This window comes from Drosophila biarmipes, chromosome 3R (genome assembly GCF_025231255.1).
Source record: "Drosophila biarmipes strain raj3 chromosome 3R, RU_DBia_V1.1, whole genome shotgun sequence".
In the NCBI taxonomy this organism is placed as follows: Eukaryota; Metazoa; Arthropoda; class Insecta; order Diptera; family Drosophilidae; genus Drosophila; species Drosophila biarmipes.
This window is the reverse complement of record NC_066616.1, coordinates 24,967,215-24,988,572: the sequence shown is the minus strand read 5'-3', so window position 1 is coordinate 24,988,572 and position 21,358 is coordinate 24,967,215. Positions and strand designations below refer to the sequence as shown.

The window sequence follows — 21,358 nt, the reverse complement described above, 5'->3', positions numbered from 1 at the left end:
AGATTTCCAAATTCCGTTCAGTGTGCACTGGCAAGTTCATTTGGCAAATGGAAGCTTCGCATTTAGCTGCCGGCTGATGAGGTGGAGATGTGGGTCTGGACCAGGCCACTGGCTTTTAGCCCCCTTTAAAATAGTTTTAATTGAATTTATTGATATTTTAGAGGAGAGCAGAGATAGACCCTTCCACGAACTCACATGCACCCACCCCCATACAAGTCAAGTGCAAACCCAACAAAACAGAATGAACTTGGGTACTCAAGCTCTGGGCTCTGGGCTCTGAGATCTGGGAATTGGAATGTGGGGGACTGTGCCAAGTGTGGCCCAGAAAAACCAAAGTTTAGTTAACTTTTCATCAGGCTAATAAAGCGTGCGTCTTTTTGGCAACAAAATGGCGGCAATGGAGAGACAACGACACCAAATCAATGCCCAAACTCAGTGTGTGTGATTATAGATGCGACTAATGAATAGAAATGTCGTCCTTCAAAAACTTTTCGGTTGCCAGGCCGAGGAAAATCTACCAGTTTCCCGCTCTCTCCATTTGTGTGGGTTAATGAAAATCTGATTTTTGTTCCACACCCCACACACACACACATAGACCAATCTTAGACTTTCAAGTTGACTTTGAGTTTTTGGCTTTTTGAGAGCTCAAGGAAGCGTGGCAGAAGATTTGCGGCTCACTTGGAATGCAAAACTTAAATGCGTGCCATATGAATCGTTAATTGTGTGGGCGTGGCAGCGAGGCGGAAACGGATGCGGGCTGGAAGAGGAAGAGTTGTGGTAAGGGAGCTCATAGAAAATTGGGAAAAGGGTGAATAATAAACGAGCTAGGTAGACACTGTGTAGGTGGAAAATTATTGGACAGCTTACTTTGAGTTTCATAAATTTTAGATTTACTTTCTCATATTTGAGCATTACTTCACTTCTCTTTTAATCTCTTCAAAGTACATTGAAAACCCTGAAAATATGATTCAATATAAACAGCAAAAATAGTTATATCTAAATGGCTCATTTCTAGTATTTGTAATCCATTAATGGCCCTCCATTCCTTCAGTAAAAACTTGAATATTAAGTTAAGCAGCTATGTCAAATATTTTCATGCTCATTCATAAAATTTGACATTAGCATATTGCATTTCCATTGCGTTAATGTGACAAAATGACAAATGAAGTTGGTCTCGCAGTCGCTGCTCGAGGAGCAGTCAGATTGCGTTGCCAGTCGAAAGCCGTCTGTCTCGTTTCATTTCCGCCGCCTGCCTTCCGGTTCTCGAATCGTATTTTATGCGTTTCGCGGCAAACTGCACTTGAATTTGCATTTGCATTTTCCCGAGCGTGGCAGAAAGCAAAACACTCTGACAAGCGTTTACAAACTCGCCAGTGCGACAGCGCCAGCAACAAGCCAAGTAGCGCGGAAACTTTGAAATTGATAAATTGATTTATGCAAACAAAAAAATAAGATGGATAGAAAGAAAGACGGCATCTCCGAGTAGGGCGACATATATATACATAAGTACCAGTTGTATCCTTGAAGGACGAAAACAAAAATTTGTAGCACACCCACAGGCTGACGTGACAACCGCAGGTCACACAAAAGATACAAACATTAAAGCTGAGGCTCAGACGGAGGTTCGACCTGTACTCCTACACAGAAAATCAATTAATAAACAATGTGAAACGAAATTTTGCAATTGTTCGTTATGTCCGCTGCAGACCTGCCCTCTCGACGGCTTTTGTGGCTATTTTTGCTCGCATTCAATAGGGGTATGTGTTTTTTTTAATGGCCCCGCTTGTTTTTCGGTTACCAGGATCGCCGAAAGGCGCTCTCAGACCCATTGTACTGGGATTTGGTGTCATTATTGTTGCTGTGGCTCCTGCTGATTGACCCACGCCCCCTCACGTACCAATAGCAGCACCACCGGCAGTGCCAGCCATGTTCCCGTATCAATTTCCATATTTGCGAAAACACTTTCTGTTCTTCCATTCTTATACCTGCGGTTAAAATAGAAGGAGCTTGAAAACATGATTCCCTATAATTATTTTATGATAATCTATTACCAGACAATTTTCAGACAATTAGGAATTAAATATAGATATATTTTAAAAATATTATTTAATATTATTTTTACCATATTAACTAATTTACATATGACAAATGGTCCTATAACTTTAAATAAAATATATTTTATATTTATTTTTATTATATATTTTTTTATACTAAAACAAAACATGTATGCTATGGGTAGCAGACACTTTTTTATATTAACGGTAGTATTTAACCTTAAAAAAACTTTGGAATAAAATTAACAATTTTATTCAGAAACTTATTATTTTCAACTAAACCTGCCGTCTTAAATGGTTTTAACTTATTTGAAATCTCACTTTCCCAAATATTAACCCAAAATTCTATTGCAGTAGGCACAGCTGTACAACCCATGATGGCAGATTTTGATCAGGAATCTGTGTGTATATATTTTTGCATGTGCACTGCGACATTTAAGCCATAAGGACAAACAATTCTATTTGGTAAACAAGTCACGTGCCACTTGTGTTATTGCTTTCCGTTGCCTTTGATTTTCAGCACTGAGGGGGAGGTGGGCGTGGGGCAAGATGTCGGCTTAATGGGCGGCACCACGCCCACTTGTCTGTTGCCTGCCTCCTCACGAAGGCAGCTGGCATTATAAACTTAATTAAAATATCGGCAGACAGTAATAAATGACAGCCCCCGAAAGCAGGCAATGTTTTCTTTTAGAAAGGCAAGCGTCAAATATTTAAGCACTCGCACATATATTGTGAGGCTACGCGGCCGTGTGTGCGTATTTATAGACACACATCCCCGGGAACACACACCCACATGCCCGCACAACGGCGCTACAATCACAATCACAGGTAACTGCTACATGTGTAAATATTTACAAAACGCGCCAAGCGTCGACAAACCGACGCCAGGCATCTTCACTTTTGCCGCCAACGAGCGGCTCCTCCCATTGTTGTTGCAGCGCGTAACTCTTTCGCTGCGACCAGGAGCGCCCTTGGGCGCCAGCGGGTAAGGGGGCCCAAGAAATATATAAGAAAGGAAAAGAGTAGTGCTTACACCTAAAAAGGTGTTTATGGATATTTTAGGCAAAGGAGTTCTGTTTGTTTCTTTGAGCATTATGGTTAAGATTTCTTAAGATATTAAATGATAAGCAGACAAAGCCCAAAGGAAATGTTAAGGATAATTACATTAGTGACCACAACCCAATAATTTTAGACTGAATCCTAAATAACATTGAAATATTTGGTCCTTCGAGCTTTATACTCAAGAAAATAACTGGAATAATGAAAAAATAAGTTCAAATATATAAATATAGTTTGGCGGCCTAAGACTTTTAAAATTAACATGGTTAGTGACTTTTAAAAATATTTTATTTAGCTAAAGGTTTAAATTTTGATTTTTAAAAGTATAAAGATACCTATTTTGGCACAAAGTCAAAGCTACCTGATTAGCCGCAGTCTGCTCCTGTCCTTTCTCCCACGCAGCCAAACACAGGTTTATTTATGCCCTTCGATATTTATCGCTGTTGCTCTATTTGTTTTTGTTGCTGCCGGTGGGGCTTTCCAAGAATCCCCCCCTTTGGATGTAAGTGGGCTGTGGACTGTGCGCTTTATTCCCTTTTATTATTATTATGCTGTCATTTTTGTTGTCGCGACATTGTCAGCAAACGTTGTGTGTGGTCCCTTTTACGGGTGCGCAGGATATGGATACGTGGTGGACTTGGAGTCAGACATTTCGAAATCGAAAGGGTTTTGCCACGTTTCAAGCAAACGGTTTATGTGTCATCATAAAGGTTCGCCAGTTGCAGGGATCCAAATCGAAACGCTTTACTACTCCAAAAAGTAGTCATAACACATGACAGAAATCAATTCGTGCACCTAAATTTGATTACTCGATACCCAAATCATTTACGTAAAATGCTCCCATTTCACATTTTCTTCAATATGCCTCATAATATAATCGAGGCAATACATACATCTAAAAGTCTTCAATGATGTCTTGGGGCAGGGCCAAGGGTGCTATAACGTTTTAGATTAGAGCCAAGAAATTCAGAATTTATTTTGAAGTGTTTTTGAATAGAACTGAGGTAAAATAATAATAATAATAAGTAAAATAAAAACAAAGTTCACACCCCAAAAAATAAAAACTCCCTTAGCTCACCGCCCTTTTAAATGCACGCGTGGAATATATCAAAACCCCACCCCAAAACTAAAGCCTCAAAAGCAACCGTTTAAAGCTTCATCTGACTTTGATATACATTCATTTGAGTGTCGCTCACAGTAAAAACAAAAAGAACTGGAGTATGAGGACCAACCCTTAGGGTACTGCAGTATGCATTTTGAACCATTCCTTTAGTAGAATAGAATAACCAATTTAAAAAATAAACTTTTTTCAAGAAAACATAAAAGAGAGAAAGATTAAATGATTAGGTTGTGAAGGTAATAACGTTGTGCGAAAGAAATTGTTCTAACATACATATGTAGCTATCTTGCTATTTAAAAAATTATTCAAATAATAATATATGCAATTCCTAGCACTTACATAATAAAAAAATAGAATATATATGCAATTAATTATGCGATTAGAAATGCAGTCAAGAAAACTATGTTAGGGGGAAGTTAATTATTATTATTAGCGGTGCATAGCGTGCTGGTGCACCGTATATATAAAGCTTTTATTCTGAACAAAATCGACCATACACCGATATAATGGAACGGAAGATAATTCTGCTAGCGGTCCTCTCCCTCTTATGCCACGTAGATGGAACAGAGTACGAACTTGTGGTGGTGGATGAGGAAATATTCAGCACTTGTCAGGATGCTGCTCCCGGCACACTGGACATAAATGGCTTTTTGGACCTCTCTGAATTCTCGGCTAGTATGGATTCTGATGGCGTCACTGTAAGCGGAAACACAACTTTGGTATGGGACATCGAATTGTCTGATCTCGTACAGGTAACTAAGGCTTCAGCATTACAAAGTGGCGCTTTAATAACCCGTATATTTCGCAGCTGTCTATAAAGCTTCTCTATTTCGATCGTGGTTCCTGGATGCCGACAGTATTCTCTTTGGTTTCAAAGGATTTCTGTAAGTTCATGTACGATAAAAATCAGATATGGTATAAAATTTGGACCCGACATATTACAAACGACATTAAGGATAAATGTGTCAACGTTCCTGGGGTAGGTTTAGACATTGGAGCTGTATATCTTTGAGATTCATCTAATAATAACTTACTTTTCTTCAGGCAAAAATAATGTTGGAGACATACATGCTTAGTTTAACAGCTTCAACCACGGGACCACTTCGTCTAGGTCGCTATAAGGCCAATGTTATGTTCCAAGCTTTCGATATCCACGGGAGAGAGAGGCCAACTCGCATATGCTTTGAAATATTGGGCGATGTCTTTAAAGTCAAGAAGTAATAATATTACCCTTATTATAATATTTCTTTATTTTTTGGCTATACCGTTTTACAAAAATTTTTAACTCTCTTAACCAATTTCAAAATAAATATTCCTTTGTTTAGATGTCTACTTTACATTTTTATATTTTACACATTACACTTTTATCTACTGGTTATGACGTCACTAACCATTTTATTACTATATGCAGTATAAAAATAAATAAGAAATAAAATTTAATTGGAAAAAATATTGGAAAATGTGGGAAGCACGAACTTGTGCGGTTTTCGGGCGTTTACGCTACGCAAGGATATCTAGAATTCCGTTTCTAAGATATTAGCGTTCATACGGACAGACAGACGGACACGGACAAAACGATTTGAGAACCTGAAAAGGAATATACAAATATTTTTTATGCGACGAATACGATAAACCTCTTAACTTGACGACTAAGGTTATATTCAGGCATATAGAAAAAGTAAGTATATATAGAGTATAAAAACAATTCTTAGGGGTCTAAAAAACCCGATTCCTAAAGGATAATAGCGTAGAAAGAGGAGAATTGAAATATGACCCACAAGTACTTCAAACACATGTTATTTTAAAATGTAATTTCTATCTATTAGAAATTTATTGTAAAATTTAAAATAAATTAAGATAGATACTAATTTTATTAATATTGTATGGCTGTTTTTATGCAACTGTTAATTAGATAATTGTAAATAATTAGCAGCTTTAAATAATATGCAATTAGCCTGCAATCTAGATAATATCATTGCGTGCTGATGCAAGGTATATAAAGAGCGTTAGTCTAAACAAAAACCACTAGGCTGCATTACTCAGATATAATGGAACTTCAGCTGATTCTTCTGGCGGTCCTCTCCTTCTTAAGCCATGCAAATGGGGCAGACTACGAACTTGTGGTGGTGGATGAGGATATATTCAGCAGTTGTCCTGGTGCTGGTCCCGGCACACTGGATATACATGGCCTTCTGGACATGTCAGAGTTCTCTACTTCCATGGATTCTGATGGTGTCACTGTAAGCGGAAACACGACTATGGTGTGGGACATCGAACTGGAGGATCGCGTAACGGTAACTATTCCCTCAACTACTAGATCTCTGATAACCCCCATATTTCCCAGTTCTCTGTAAACCTTCTTTACTTGGAGCGAGGCACCTGGAAGCCGACAATGTTCTCATTGTTTAGTAACGATTTCTGTAAGGTGATGTACGAAAAAAAGCAGTTATGGTATAAAGTATGGACGCAACACATTTCTAACGATATCCAGGATAAATGTATTAATAGCCCTGGGGTAAGTTTAAATGGTCGAAGTGTACATATCTTTCTTCTTATATTAAATTTCAAATAATTTCATTGTAGACTAAAATAATTTTGAACACATATTTGGTAAAATTGACGTCTTCAATCTCGGGACCACTTCGTGAAGGTCACTACAAAGCCAACATAGCCTTCCGAGCTTTCGATTCCTACGGAGTGGAGAGGCCAACTCGTATTTGCTACGAAATATTGGGCGACATATTTAAAGTTACGAAATAATAGTAATAGCTTAATTATAATACATTTATATTTTTTGCCAAACGTCCAACATGCACAAGCTCAACAATAATCCAAAGGTCTTTGTATTTTGACCATTTACCATTAATAAATAAAGTAAATGTAAAAACCATGGCGACTACCTGCTTTACTTAATATTTTAAAATGTTACACATTTAACTCCTTCAACATTTTTTATTTGCGTCGTTAAAACCATAACATTGTTTTTACCTTATAGAGATTCTGAAGTCAAAGTCCTTATAGAGGTTATTAACCATGAGCTTACCTGCACTTCACAGGAAAAGGAATAATTATTACTCTAATGATTAAAAATCCAGCTATTTAATTATTAATAATAAAAGGCTGGGAGTGTACACTAAAAAACTGGGACAAGTAATGACTAATTACTTCAATTAATAGGAGCATTTTCTGATTATAGGTTAAGTAAAAACAAATTACTATAATTATCAAGAGCATTGTGTAATTGCTGAAGGTATATATAAGATTTAACAGCAACGAAGGCGCTACGATTTGTAGATATAATGGATTTCGAAATGATCCTTCCGTTGGTTCTCTCCATCACAGGCCTTGCAAAGGCAGTTAAGTAAGAGCTTTCGGTGTTGGATGAAGACATTTTCAGCAGTTGTGATGATCCTGATCCAAGCACACTTGACTTAAATGGCCTAAAGGAGTTCTCAAATCTTACAACCTCCATGGATTCCGACGGTATAACCGTTAGCGAAAGCACGACTCTGGTGTGGGACATTCATCAGAAGGATCGTGTACAGGTAATCACCACGTCGTCAAAGCAACAATGAATGCCTATAACTCCTGACACGACATATTTCTTGGTATATGAGACTTTTGTGCTGAGTCTGACCTCCAATGGTCGCTACAAAGCCAGAATAATATTTAGAGCTTTCGACTCCTCCGGAACGGAGCGACCAACTCGAATTTGCTTTGAGGTACAAGGAGAAATATTTAATGTGATTAAATCAGAAGTAACCACTAATACCTCCCTATGCTTGACAATCCATCTTGTAGAAGCTTAAGCAATAAAAAAAAATTACCCTTTTCCTTAAGTAATAAAAAATTAAATCTAAAAGTTTACGTACAATAAAATAAATAAGTATAAGTATAAGATACACACTTTATAAAAATCTCAACACACTGATCAACCAATTTACATGATAGACTTTGAAAGAATAATTATTGTGTTTGATAATTAAAATAATAAATTAAAAGCGAATAAATTATCGTATTAAGAAAAAAACTTAAAATATAAAACAAGTGTTTTTAAGAAATAGAAAGAAGTTACAGGCGGGTTTACTCAGTGTACTTTTCTGTTCTATATACGAAATGCAAGGTTAATAATAAGTATTAATTATAAGGATATGTATCATTTTTAATTATACCCATTAAGAGGCCAGAAACGTACACTGAAAAACTGGGGTAAGTAGAGGATAATAAATATAATTAACACAACCATTGCGTGGCTTTGAAAGGTATATATGGGCTTTCAAAGCCAACACCGCGTTTCAATTCGAGGATATAATGGATCTGGAAGTATTACTACTAGCAATGCTGACCCTCGCTAGCCACACAATTGGTGAATTGTATGAGCTATTGGTTCTGGATGAGGAAATATTTATCAGTTGTCAAGATCCTGATCCCGGAACACTTGACGTCAACGGAATGATTAACTTCTCAAATTTGTCAACCTCCATGGATGCTGACGGTATAACCGTAAGCGGAAACGCAACTTCGATATGGGACATTCAGCAGTCGGATCGCATTCAGGTGATTAGGCTAACTCCCCTAATTGAAAAGGCCAAAATATCCTGTATCTCTGCCAGGTTACCATGAACATTCTGCGCCTGGACAGAGGCACCTGGATGCCTACAGTATTGTCAATCACTGTTAAGGATTTCTGCACGGTTATGTACGACAAAAATCAGTACTGGTTCAAGTACTGGACGCAGTATATTTTAAATGACGTCAAGGATAAATGCCTGAATGCCGGGGTTGGTATAAGTCCCTAAAACAATATAACTTCATCACATTACAATTATAAAAACCTCCTAAATTCTTATCATTGCAGACTCAATTTGTGCACCAGACCTTTGTGCTGAGACTGACCGCCAGCGCCACGGGCTCTTTTCCCGAAGGACGCTACAAAGCCCACGTGGTGTTCAGAGCTTTCGATTCCTCTGATAAGGAAAGACCAACTTGCATTTGCTTCGAAGTACAGGGCGACGCTGTGAAAATTCGGACGACAAAATCAGGAGGAGCAAAGAAATCTTTGCCCTTAGCTTAGCGGGCTTTCACCGTGTGAATACTTTTCAATAAATCAAGTATTGCCATTTTACTAAAATATGTACGAAATTTATTATTGGTGTGAAGCGTACAAATTAAAGATTTACAAATATGTCTCTATATAAACGTTAATATATACACTGAAATACACTTACGGACTATGCAGAAATCAGCTTAGGTCAATTACTTAAACAAATGTAGCGTCATACTCTTAATTACCTAGGGACTAAAATCCGAATTCTTTTAAACGATTGCCAGCGGTCAGCGACCGCCCAATTGCGCGTGCGCAACATTGTGGACACTGCTATTTAACTAAGACACAGGAGATCGTTGAGGCGTTCACGTTGGCGGGCAGCAGACGACGCCGCCCACCGATCATGTCAGATGCGGCGTCGCCGCTGTCGCCGATTTTCCCGCAAAGAATCGACTGCCGCCGGTCTGGTTGGTGAAGAGTAGCGTGTCTACCGATGGGAGCATCTGATTTGATCGCACCAACAGCGGCACGTTTACCATGGACACAGATGGTGTCTGATTCAAACTCGTCGACACAGACTGCATCGCGTTGCCGGTACTACTCAGCTTGCCATGCGCGTTCAGCGTAAAGGCGGGCAGGTAGTAGTTTCCAGATCGCACGGGTAATGCCTGGGCCGATGTGGCGGCACTGGATGCAGAGGAAACGGCGGTCAGCTCCATAGAGGCGGGCGAGGAGAACGGCGAGGACTCCAGTGAGGGGCAAGCTAGGCGGTCGCTGGGCTTGCAAGGCACTGTAAATATAAAACCATACGTTAAAATTAGTTTCTATGAACTTTTAATTATTGAAAATAACTTATATTTATATAAAGTAGCCTTGAATGATTATTTAGAAGTTGTAATTAAAAATTTGTTGTATCTTTTTGATAATCAGATAAGATTTTAACATGTCAGACCACAGATCTTTAATCAGTATAAATGGCATTTGAAATTGCAACTTACTGAAATCATCGTCTGGTAACAGCTCGTCCGGCAGTTCATTTTTTATCTGGAAGTGCAGGGCAGCGGCCGAATCTGAGATGGCGTTGTCCGACGTCCCCATTTCCGTGCTCGCATTAGGTGCATCGTAGAGGCCACATTCCTCCATCTCCAGGGCCTGCTCCATGATCAGCTCTTCGGCGGAGGTCAGGCTGAGACCGTGCAAATCAAGGAACGGTCCCTGGTTCTGCGCTGGCTCCTTTTTGATTTGCGGCACTGCAGCAATGGGTTCCAGACTGGATTGTTGCACCGGAGCTTGCTGAAGGAGCTGTGGCTTTTGTTGCAATTGCTTGGGCGCTAGCTGCTTGCGCTCGCGCTTGACTTTGGTCTGCTTAGGTGCTGGAGGAGGCAGAGGTACCAATACAGTGGACAACTCCTGCTGATGCGATTGCGTTGGTGGCACGGGATGCACCTGCTGCAGGGCAGTTCCCGCCGGCAGAGTGATACCCAATGCGGCAAGTGTGGCCTGTTGCGGCTGCTTCTTTTTCCGAGCTTGCTTTGCGGGAGCCGGCGCAGGTGCAGGCGTAAGATTGGGCTTGACTTTCAGTTCACTTGATGCGGCAAGATCGCTGGGACTCGCGGCTGCAGTAGTCGCTGCCGCCGCCGCTGCTGCTGCTGCTGCTGCGGCTGCCTTTTGGGCCTTGCTGGTGGTAGACTTCTTTGAGCAGTAGGAGGGAATGTTCTCGAGGTGTTCGCCCGTCTTGTGGTCCACCTTGTGCCGACGTCTCGTGTGCTTCAGCCAGTTGGGGAAGTTGGTAAAGTCACGGGGACAGTAGTTGCACTTGAAGGGCCGCATGCCGGTGTGTATATTGGAGTGCTGCTTGAGCTTCGAGTTGCTGATGAAGCTCTTGTCGCAGACAGTGCAAGCGAAGGGTCGCTGCTCCAGATGCACCAGGTTGTGGACCTTCAGGCAGCGCTCCGTCTTGTACATCTTGCCGCACTTCTCGCAGCGATAGGAACGCGTTTGCGCATGGTACTTTTGGTGACGCTGCAAATGGGAGCGCTCCTGGAATCGCTTCTGACACTCGGGGCACTCGTACGGCTTCTCCGATGAATGAATCCGTGCGTGGTGCGTTAGGTTTATTTTTTGCACAAACTTCTGGCCGCAGATGTCGCACTGGTACTTCTTGTTATCGCTGTGAATCTTTCGGTGCATCCACATGCTGCCCAGTTTGAGGCTAAAAAGTGGATAGAAAGTTTATTGGTTGTGCCCGTTTTCAGATTTTTTATAAAACTTACCACTTTCCGCAATCGGGACACTTCTTCCAGGTGTCTTTGCGCCCCTCGGTTCGATGCGTCTTTAGGTGCTTCTTCAAGCCGGCCAGCACCTCGAACTCACGCTGGCACTCATTGCAGCGGTAGGTGAGCCTCAGACGATGGGCAGCCGCCTCGTGCTTGGCCACCGCGTCAGGCGTCTCCAGCAGCAGCCCGTTGCAGTCGAGGCACTTGTGCAGCGGAGCCGGATCCACCTCGAATGGCTTGGCCTCTGAAGCTGCTGGCGGGGGCATACTGACCGCATCTGCCACCGCAACTGCCTCCGCCGACTTGGCCTGCTGGAACATGTAGAACGAGGGTGGCTGAAACTCGGGATCGCACACCTCCACTTTGGTGACGACTTGATCTGGCGGATGCTTCTCCTCGGGCGGCTCCTCCTTGAAGACCTTCAGGCGCACCGCCGTTGCCGCCGGCAGCTTGGGCTTGCGTTGAAGCAACTGAGCCTGGGGCATTTGGAGGGGATGCTGCTGATGGAGCTGCTCGGGCGATAGCTTCACGGGCGTGGAGGTGCCGCTGGAGGAGGTCTTCTTGAACGGCGAGTTGGTGAAGGCATTCGGCGGTTCGGGTCGCAGGAATGTCACACTAAACTCGGAGCTTGAGTGGTTATCACTGGCCAAGCTGCTGGGCACGGCCGAGGAGCCGGTGGCCGCCAGATCATCGCGGCAGACGTCCGAGGAGAGATTCAGCTCGGTGTTGTTCTGGGCGCTCTCGTCCAGAACGCGCCAAAAGTCCGTCGAGGAGAGACTATTGCCGTTGACCAGGCTGGCGGAACTGATGGTCACGCAGGCCGACAGATCGATGTCCAGCGACTCGTCCTTGATGCTCGATATGGAATCGAAGTTGTTGATCCGCAGCAGCGAGCTGAGGATCTCGTCGTGGGCCGCCTTCGTGGGGGTGCCCGCATCGCCGCCGTAGATTTTAGGCGGCAACTTCTTGCTTGGCGCCTCCTCCTTCATCCGCTTCCCGCTGCCCTTGCCGCCCTCCATTCGCCTTGCCTTGCGTACACGTACAGGTTATGCGGTCGGCGTTTTCGCTCGCCGTATTTTGTCTTTGTTGGCCGCGCCGCTGGCGCTTCACAGTCACTGGTCGTCGGGTCCGGTCACTGGGTCCACGGATCACGCATCGCGATCGCTTTAGATGGGTTAAACGCGCCGCAATTGATCGAAAAACATTTAATTATTGTGAAATGCGCCTTGGCTTTGTTGTTTTTGTCACGCTTACAATTCTCGAGTCGCCATTTTGAGAACAGTGTTGGAAGACGCGCACGAGTGGCAGTCCCGCTAAAAGGGCAGGGCGGTTGGCGGATTTATAGCTAGATTGGAGTCTCTGAAAATTAAATGTGAAATAACTTTTATTTAAGGTGTAAATTTATGCTACAAAAATATATTGGTATACTATTTAAAAATAAACATTTCATTTAAAATGTTGGAAGACAAACTTTAAAAGTTTTTATGGGCCTTGTAATGGTTCTAGGTTTGCAAATGTTATACATATATTAATAATGACTTATGATAAATATAGCATTATAAAAATGTTTGCATTGATTTCCTTTATATAATCTTAATAGTATTCGTGTTTATATTTTCTTCAATTATTTTGGTTAGCAATATCTAGCTTTTTTAAAGCCAAAAACCGAAATACTCGGCTAGTCGATACAAAAGGGAATCGATAGAATGAAAAATCATCGACGCCATCGATATTTTTGCTATTTACTACAAACCTAAACTAAATATTAATAAATAACATTAAAAATTAATGAAATAAATTAAAGATTGAGGGTATTCTTCAATTACTTCAAAAGACAGTGAAAGTACACAAACAACGATGTAAGCTGCCTTCCACCCACTGATATTATCGATAGTGCCATCGGAGGCTGGCCAGCTCTAATTAATATGGCGTCAGAGGAAAACGTTGTGATGGAAAGTCCAGGTAAAGTCCAAAAATTGACAAATAAATGGATTCGTTCGACCGAAACGCAGTGCCCGGTGATTAGTAATTCAGTTCTTCTGAGTCCACTTTGGTACTTGACATTGCCAGTCGCTTCGAGAAGGCTAGAAGAGCAGTCGGAAAAAAAACGAGATCATCACGAGGCCGCAAAGCCATAACACCGCGCGTACAGTTTATGTAAACCGCATGGATTAACTAAGGTAGTTAATTGCCGTTTTCCAGGTCGCCGCACACGTTCTGGTCGCAAGGCCGCATCCCCGGCTGCATCGCTACCGACGAGAAGCACCCGACGCACATCCAAGCGGAACGCGCAGGTCAGTACAGCCCACGTACATGGTAACCATATGCCTTTTGGACCTCCCGCCAATGATGTAAACGATTGCAATGTCCAGTGCGGGTGTGGCGCTGTTCCATCCGCACATGATACTCCTTTCCGGAGGAGCAAGGGATTACCTGCAAGGGCCAACTGATGGCAACTTAACCCCTAACTCATATTAGTGTCTACCAGTAGCCCAATCTAAACCCGCATTATCCTTTCAGCTAAGTGACCACGAGGAGGAACACGAAGAGCAGGCACCGCAGCCAGTGATCATGGTCCTGGATGAGGACGAGCCCTTTGCTGCGGCGGCCACCGAGGAGGCACCCGCTTTGGAGCCCCAGTTCGAGGAGACACAGCATCAACTGGACGACGACGTGGAGATGCTAACGCCCGCTGAAACTGGCGGCGTAGACGAGAAGAGCTCGTCCTTTCCGTTTGGCACAGTGGCAGAGCAGCATTCAGAGACTAGCGATGACATCAAGGAGAGTCGTGGACAGGCTGGCGTGGATACACTTTTGGCTTCCATGGCCGGCGACAATGCCAATAGTTTGCCCTCCGTAGGTGGAAACGATGAGAGTGACAATGCCAAGAAGGCAGACTTTGAGTACAATGTAGAGGTCCTGCAGCCACAGGCAGAAAAACTAAATTCGTCCGAGGACTCTAGCTCACACCATGCAATAGCCGAGGATCTGGCCGATGAGGCGGACACGAGCAATGCCACCATTGTCAACACAGAGATAATATCCGAGGATGAACTTCCTCCGCCCAGCAAGCCGGAGATCAACGATGCCGAGGAAGTGTCGGACGAAGAGCTGCCGGCCCCGCAGCGAGCTGAGTTGCCAGCGGATGCCGAGGTAATCTCCGAAGATGAGCTGCCCACCCATAACAACAACAACACCGCCAGCGAGCCCAAGGCTTCAGTAAAGCGCAAGGCGGAGAAAGAAACCGATAAGGGCACTGAAGATAAGGAAGCGATCTGCGCTGAAACGAGCACAAAAGAAAAGTCTGAAGAGCAATACAATCCGGGAAGTCCCACATCAGAGAGCAACGATGCACAGCCCTTGGAGAAAAAAGTCAAGGTTGATGGTATGTAGTAACATTTATTTATCTATTTTATAAAGAACTGACCCAACATTGAAACGCACAGATTCCCAGACCAAAGACAAGAAGAAGGAAAAAGAGCGCGATAAGGATAAAGATAAGGAGTCGGAGAAAAACAAAGAGAAAGATAATGAGAAGGAGAAGGAGCGCAAAAAGCTGCCGGACCTAGACAAATACTGGAGGGCTGTCAAAGAGGATGCCACCGACTTTACCGGCTGGACGTACTTACTACAATATGTGGACAGTGAGGTTGGTCTGTAAACCATATACCCCTTTAATCTTATTACAAATGCCTTTCAACTTTCTAACAGTCCGATGCGGAGGCTGCTCGCGAGGCCTACGACACATTCCTGTCCCACTATCCCTACTGCTATGGCTACTGGCGCAAGTACGCCGACTACGAGAAGCGCAAGGGCATCAAGGCCAACTGCTACAAGGTGAGTACCTTCCATACATTTGGTCGTGCAATTAAATATCTTTCGCAATTTCTTGTACTACGCTTACAATTACGATTACAATTGATATTCATATATTTGTTGTTAAATGCAATTTATTATGACCTAATAAAAACTACTACATTCAATAAATGCAACATCTACAAAAAAAAAAAACACCAAATTCTAAAGACAATACAAAACTTTAGCGATGAGACGACTAGTTAGCCTCCAGTCAGGGTCGTGTTTCCTCATAGGGCTTGTCTGTGTCAAATATTTACTAATGGAAATGAAACTGAAACTGGTTTTGGTACGGAATTTAAAAGATATTGAAAGTATTTTTAGGTGGGAAACCACATTACAAAGGTTAAGGTTTTTGGAATTTATTCAATGGAAGAACGTGGTTTAATTGAGACTTTAAAGAGAATAATTGGTAATATGATATTAATTTATATCGCATTGATTTTATAATATAGAACACTATAATGCTTTTTAATGTGGCTTTCCACTAAATTAAAAGAGTTTTCGTTTCGGTTTCATAACCTTAGTGCCTCACTCACCATTCACACTTCTTGAAATACCTGGCGAGGGCATTTTTTAGTGTCATCAAGTTGACTTGATGGATACGTAATATCGGGTACCACCTATTATTCACCTAAGCACGTATTTTTGGTGATCTTTTCCCCTCAAATGTTGTAATTTATCTTCACGACACAACAATGGACGTTTTTAGTATAATTCACCCTGTGTCGCACAACTCACGTTGTAACCCCAGCCCAGTTTAGCTCAACGCAGCTCAGCTCAGCTCAGTTGACCCCTTGAACCCCAGACCGACCTGAACCCGAAAGCGACTGATTCGTTTAGTCGACCTTCGATCCGATCCGTCTACTCTCTGATCTTCGTACGTTTGTATCACCAGTTACCTCTTCAGTTACGTTACCTCCATCCTTCTTCAACACGATCTAAATAGTGAGCTCTCGCATCTCGTACAGTCGTAAGTACAAATGGCGTTTTAATGAAATTTTTAAGTCTCTCTGTGAAGTTTCTTGTAAATCGAACACTGAAAGTGTGTGCCTAAAAAATGAAATCAAACTACAACCTGTGTGTTATGTATTCCGTGTATTTGTAAAGTCGCTAAGTTAGCCCTTAAGCTCGAACACCATTCACATCAAAACGATAGCCCTTAAGTCTCTGAGCACTTAAATGTTGAAAACTTTCTGATAAACCATGAATATTCTTATATTTCTCTTCTGCGATCGATCAACAATAAATGAAAATCAAACAAAAAACCCAAAACTTGTACCGAACATACGAAAATGAACAAATCCTAGGTGTTTGAGCGCGGCCTAGAGGCGATACCCCTGTCGGTGGATCTGTGGATCCACTACCTGATGCACGTCAAGGCGCACCATGGAGAGGATGAGCAGTTCATCCGTGCCCAGTACGAGCGAGCGGTGGCGGCGTGTGGCCTGGAGTTCCGTTCGGACAAGCTCTGGGATGCCTACATTCGCTGGGAGAACGAGTCGAAGCGCTACAATCGCGTGGTCCAGATCTACGACAGGCTACTGGCCATACCCACCCAAGGCTACAATGGCCACTTTGACAAGTAAGTTAATCTAATCCTCTCGAGAACATGCTTGTAAAAATACATGTCCCACAGTTTCCAGGATGTGATCAATCAGCATGCTATTACCAGCACCATTGACAACGAGGAGCTGGTCCGTCTGCGCAAAGATTTCCACGAGCGCCAGCAGAGCAAGTCCTCCAAGTCCTCATCCAAACATCGACGCGACAGTAGCAGCAGCACCAAGGACAAAGACAAGGATAAGGACAAGGAGAAGGAGAAGGATAAGGAGTCCAAGGAGAAGCGCGAATCTGGCGGCGGTGGCGGTGCTGGTAAGTCACCAAAAGATACTAGTGAAACTCATGTCGATGAATCAGATAGTACTACCGATCTGACCGAAAGCGAGTCACCGCCTGCAGCTCCAAAGGCGGCGCTTCAGATCGATTTCAGTGATCTTAGCACGCTGAACGACGAGGAGGTGGCCAGCATTAAGGACAGGGCAATATCGGCTCGCCGCAAGATCCACAAGGTGACTGTGAACGCAGTCACCGCTCGCTGGTCCTTCGAGGAGGGTATCAAGCGTCCATACTTCCATGTGAAACCCCTCGAACGAGCACAGCTCAAGAACTGGAAGGACTACCTAGACTTTGAAATCGAAAAGGGCGATCGCCAACGAGTCCTGGTGCTCTTTGAAAGATGCCTGATCGCCTGTGCTCTGTACGACGAGTTCTGGCTGAAAATGTTGCGCTATCTGGAGTCTTTGGAAGACCAGAGCGGTGTCATTGATATTACACGCGATGTTTACCGCCGCGCCTGTCGCATCCATCATCCGGACAAGCCCAGTTTGCACCTGATGTGGGCCGCCTTCGAGGAGTGCCAGCTGAATTTTGATGCCGCCGCCGAGATATTGCAGCGCATCGAGCAGCGCTGTCCCAACCTCCTGCAGCTCGCCTATCGCCGGATAAATGTCGAGCGACGTCGGGGAGCGCTGGACAAGTGTCGCGAGCTGTACAAGCACTACATAGAGAGTACAAAGAACAAGGGCATTGCCGGCAGTCTGGCCATCAAGTATGCCCGTTTCCTCAACAAAATTTGCAATGATCTCGATGCTGGGGTGGCCGCCCTGCAGCAAGCGCTGGAACGTGATCCGGCCAACACTCGAGTGGCCCTGCAAATGATCGATTTGTGCTTGCAGCGCGACAAGGTGGATGAGCAGGAGGTGGTTCAGATCATGGATAAGTTCATGGCCCGTGCGGACATCGAAGCCGATCAGAAGGTCCTGTTTGCCCAGCGCAAGGTCGAGTTCCTCGAGGACTTTGGCAGCACTGCCAAGGGTCTGCAAGATGCCCAGCGCGCCCTGCAGCAGGCACTGGCCAAAGCCAACGAAGCGCAAAAGAAGGGGTAGGATTACTCAGTCATAGTATCATTCTTTATGCCTTACTAATTTCTGTTCTTGCAGTGATAGCAGTCCCAGTCGCAAAAGCTCCTCAGCAGGTGGCAAAGAAGGTGCTCCCGCCTCCGGATCGTCCTCGGCGACAGCCTACAACAATGGTGGATCGGCAGCAGCAGCCGCAGGCTACAACTACGGAGCGGCCAATGCCTACTACGGCCAGCAGAATGCCGCAGGAGGTGCCTATCCGCAAGCGCCGCAGCAGCAGGCGTCCTACGACTCGTACTACAATCAGTGGGGCTACGGAGCCGGTGGCAGTAGTAGTGGCGGCTACAACTACGGCCAATGGAGTGGCTATGGCAGTTACTACTAGGATCCTAGCCCACATCCGGCTCACTACCCCTGTAGCTCTAAGACGCCCCCCAACTTGTTTAGTTTTGCCTTGCTGCTCTGTTAAGTTATAGACGTCTAATTGTATTTTTGTATCAATTCCTAATTATACATATGGATATGTACGATACTTTGAGTGCGCCCATACAAAAGCCTCCCCATATTGCGTGAAATAAATGATATCTGCTTAATCGGTCCACCATAATCGCGTTGCTTGTATTTCGCCAATATATGCTTGACATAAGTCGAAGTATGCTTAAATAGAAAATAAAATTTACAGTTTGACAGTGAGCGCTCTTCGTACGGCTCAACTGCAGTCTAAAGATTGGGTCTATACCAGGTTACCTCGCCGCCGTTGCAGCCGGTCACGAGGAGCGGCTCCCTGGGGCTGAACTTGGCGCACAGCACGACGTCCTGGTGCTCGGTGATCTTGGCCAGCTCGACTAGTTGCCGCGGCTCGCGTTTCACCTCCTCAAACGCCTGGCATCTGGGATAGTCGCAGCAATCGTCGCTGTAGCCCAGGAGTCGCACTCCGTTGCCGTAGGGCGAGCAGACGATGCGACCGTCCGCCGAGAATCCCGGCTCCTTGATGAAGCCAGGCTTGGTGTTCGTCTCGGCGGCATAGTAGAGCAGCTTCTTGGCATTCACCAGTATGGAGTGGCCATTCTCCTTGGACGTCGCCGCCGCCGGCATGAAGGGACGCAGGCGCAGCCGCTGGCCGATCTCTAACCGGACTGTGGTGTCACTGTTGGTGCTGGAGCTGCTGCTGCTGGAGCTACTGCTGCTGGAACTACTGCTACTGGAGCTGCTGCTGCTCTGATTGCCCTCGGTCGGCGGTGGTGTGGTCAGCAGGCGGGGACTGCTGCTGTTGACCATCAGACGACTGGCCACCGAGGGTCGCAGCGGCAGCACTCCGCTGCTGATGGCGTACACAAAGTTGTAGCCGCTCACATGGTTGTTGGAGTTCCGCGCCCTGTTCTGGCGAATGGCCCGCTCCTGGACCGTCACCTCCGCCGCCCAGATGTCGGGTATAAAGGTATCCGTACGCGACGACGCCGAGGCGGTGCCAGCAGCCACCCGCCCAGCTCCTGCGTTGTCCAGGTGGAACACCTGAACAGTCCCCATGCGCATGGGCCTGCGTGGCTGTCTGGGCGGCAGTCCATCCGTATCCTGGTCTTGTGCGGGTTCATTCAACGCGTTGCGGTTGGCGACCGTTGTGGAGCGCTTTCTTTTGGGCTGCGGCTCCACCTCCTCCTGCTCGTCGTCGCTGCGCATCGGCTCTTCGTTGATGTCGTGGATGCAGGTCCACTCGCTCTGCTCGTCGCAGCTGACGTTCCTTGTCAGCATGCAGCGACAGTGCGGGTGAATCTGCAAGGCCATGATCATCTCGGCGTCGTTGTTCTCCGGGAAGTCGGTGACCAACTCCACGCGGTTCTTCTTCTGGCGCTTGGAGAACACATGGTCGTACTTGGCGGCCTGCGGGATGTACTGCTCGCCCAACTGCATCAGGCGGTAGATACCGGGCTGGAAAATCAAATGGTTTTATAAGTTTGGGGTAAAAGCCCACAGAAAGGTGATTTCCTTACCCTAAATCCGCAGAGATCCTTGTGCAGTGTGGTAAGGTCAAGGTGGTGGATAATCATGATGTAGCCGCCGCTTGTGCATAGCACCAGCTTGTCGCCCGTGGGCGAAATCCGACAACGCATCAGTCCGCTGGCATGGAAAACTCTCTGCGAGATCAGGCCCTGCTCCGTCTGCGAGTTGATGTCCCAGGTGAAGATGCTGCCGTCGAAGCCGGAGCTGACGAGCAGCTTGTCCTTGGAGGAGTACTCGATGTTCTTCACCCAATTGGAGTGGCCATGGAGGACGCGCAGCTTCTGCTTCATGTTTCGCAGATCCCAGAGGGCCACCGTGAAGTCGTCGGAGCCCGTGGCGAAGAGGCGCTCGTCGAAGAATCTGCAGCGGGGATTAGGATTGTTTTGCCAGCGGAAATGCAACCTACACTTACTTAATGCAATTCACACTATCCGTGTGGGCGTCCGGGACCTTGAAGATCTCCTTCTGTGTGATGGCATCGAAGACGAGGACGCACTTCCTCTCCGTGGCGGCCACCACCACGTTGCCATCGGCATTGAACTCCAGGTTGAAGATGGCCCCCGTGCGACCCGCCTCCGTGGGCTTGCAGTTGGCGTGGTAGCTATTGAACATGTTCATCGAGCTGTATATCCGCTGCATCACGAAGTTGTCGTCGCTCCGGTGGATGTGGAAGCCACTTTCGCGGCGGCTCAAGTAACGCTCCATCGTGTGGATCCTCCTGACCGTCGCCTGGGATCCCCGGAAAGCCTGGTGCAGTGTGTGGGTGTGGGTGTGTTGGCCTGTTCGCGATTTCTCAAACACCGCGATGCAAATTCCCCGTGGCCTTCCTTCTTGTGTTTATTCTAAAACGAGGGATGCAATATAGCCGATTTCTTTTTACAACTGAACGTGATTCGTTTAAGCCATATCATTTTGCCATCGATATAGCAATGCAATGGTTAATTTATCAAGTTTTAAGTATTTTAAAGGTAGAGGGATCTCTCTCCTTCCGATAAAATATTGCTTATTTGACACAAGACACTGTGGGT

At 45.1% G+C, this 21,358-nt stretch overlaps 6 protein-coding genes across 7 annotated transcripts; 4 read left to right on the top strand and 2 right to left on the bottom strand.

Moving 5' to 3' along the window:
- Nucleotides 1–691: 691 nt before the first annotated feature.
- LOC108024301 (uncharacterized) lies at nucleotides 692–5,612 on the top strand. 2 transcript variants are annotated; one of them, XM_050889418.1, is made up of 4 exons: nucleotides 692–777; nucleotides 4,792–4,985; nucleotides 5,042–5,212; nucleotides 5,278–5,612. In XM_050889418.1, exons 2-4 carry the CDS (start codon nucleotides 4,911–4,913, stop codon nucleotides 5,452–5,454), a joined length of 423 nt encoding a protein of 140 aa, XP_050745375.1. In that variant the 5' UTR covers nucleotides 692–777; nucleotides 4,792–4,910; the 3' UTR covers nucleotides 5,455–5,612. The 2 variants fall into 2 exon arrangements, with proteins under 2 accessions (XP_050745375.1, XP_016949691.1); XM_017094202.2 differs by lacking the exon at nucleotides 692–777 and having other exon boundaries at nucleotides 4,738–4,985; nucleotides 5,278–5,611.
- Nucleotides 5,613–6,277: 665 nt separating this feature from the next.
- On the top strand, nucleotides 6,278–7,123 carry LOC108024462 (uncharacterized). The gene is made up of 3 exons (XM_017094380.3): nucleotides 6,278–6,527; nucleotides 6,578–6,748; nucleotides 6,817–7,123. Exons 1-3 carry the CDS (start codon nucleotides 6,282–6,284, stop codon nucleotides 6,991–6,993), a joined length of 594 nt encoding a protein of 197 aa, XP_016949869.1. The 5' UTR covers nucleotides 6,278–6,281; the 3' UTR covers nucleotides 6,994–7,123.
- Nucleotides 7,124–8,555: 1,432 nt separating this feature from the next.
- Nucleotides 8,556–9,344, top strand: LOC108024481 (uncharacterized). The gene is made up of 3 exons (XM_017094401.2): nucleotides 8,556–8,790; nucleotides 8,847–9,014; nucleotides 9,092–9,344. Exons 1-3 carry the CDS (start codon nucleotides 8,572–8,574, stop codon nucleotides 9,305–9,307), a joined length of 603 nt encoding a protein of 200 aa, XP_016949890.1. The 5' UTR covers nucleotides 8,556–8,571; the 3' UTR covers nucleotides 9,308–9,344.
- A 9-nt stretch (nucleotides 9,345–9,353) lies between these two features.
- Nucleotides 9,354–12,826, bottom strand: LOC108024780 (serendipity locus protein H-1). Its single transcript, XM_017094896.3, has 3 exons — nucleotides 11,554–12,826; nucleotides 10,279–11,492; nucleotides 9,354–10,070 (listed from the first exon to the last, which is right to left on the bottom strand). The coding sequence occupies exons 1-3, from the start codon at nucleotides 12,573–12,575 to the stop codon at nucleotides 9,682–9,684; spliced, it is 2,625 nt and encodes an 874-aa protein (XP_016950385.1). The 5' UTR covers nucleotides 12,576–12,826; the 3' UTR covers nucleotides 9,354–9,681.
- Nucleotides 12,827–13,456: 630 nt separating this feature from the next.
- LOC108024654 (pre-mRNA-processing factor 39) lies at nucleotides 13,457–18,939 on the top strand. The gene is made up of 8 exons (XM_017094713.3): nucleotides 13,457–13,518; nucleotides 13,759–13,850; nucleotides 14,077–14,941; nucleotides 15,003–15,205; nucleotides 15,268–15,393; nucleotides 16,722–16,996; nucleotides 17,051–18,355; nucleotides 18,414–18,939. Exons 1-8 carry the CDS (start codon nucleotides 13,482–13,484, stop codon nucleotides 18,715–18,717), a joined length of 3,207 nt encoding a protein of 1,068 aa, XP_016950202.1. The 5' UTR covers nucleotides 13,457–13,481; the 3' UTR covers nucleotides 18,718–18,939.
- LOC108024655 (DDB1- and CUL4-associated factor 10 homolog) lies at nucleotides 18,922–21,322 on the bottom strand. Its single transcript, XM_017094714.3, has 3 exons — nucleotides 20,743–21,322; nucleotides 20,321–20,690; nucleotides 18,922–20,258 (listed from the first exon to the last, which is right to left on the bottom strand). Exons 1-3 carry the CDS (start codon nucleotides 21,033–21,035, stop codon nucleotides 19,053–19,055), a joined length of 1,869 nt encoding a protein of 622 aa, XP_016950203.1. The 5' UTR covers nucleotides 21,036–21,322; the 3' UTR covers nucleotides 18,922–19,052.
- Between the last annotated feature and the right edge of the window lie 36 nt (nucleotides 21,323–21,358).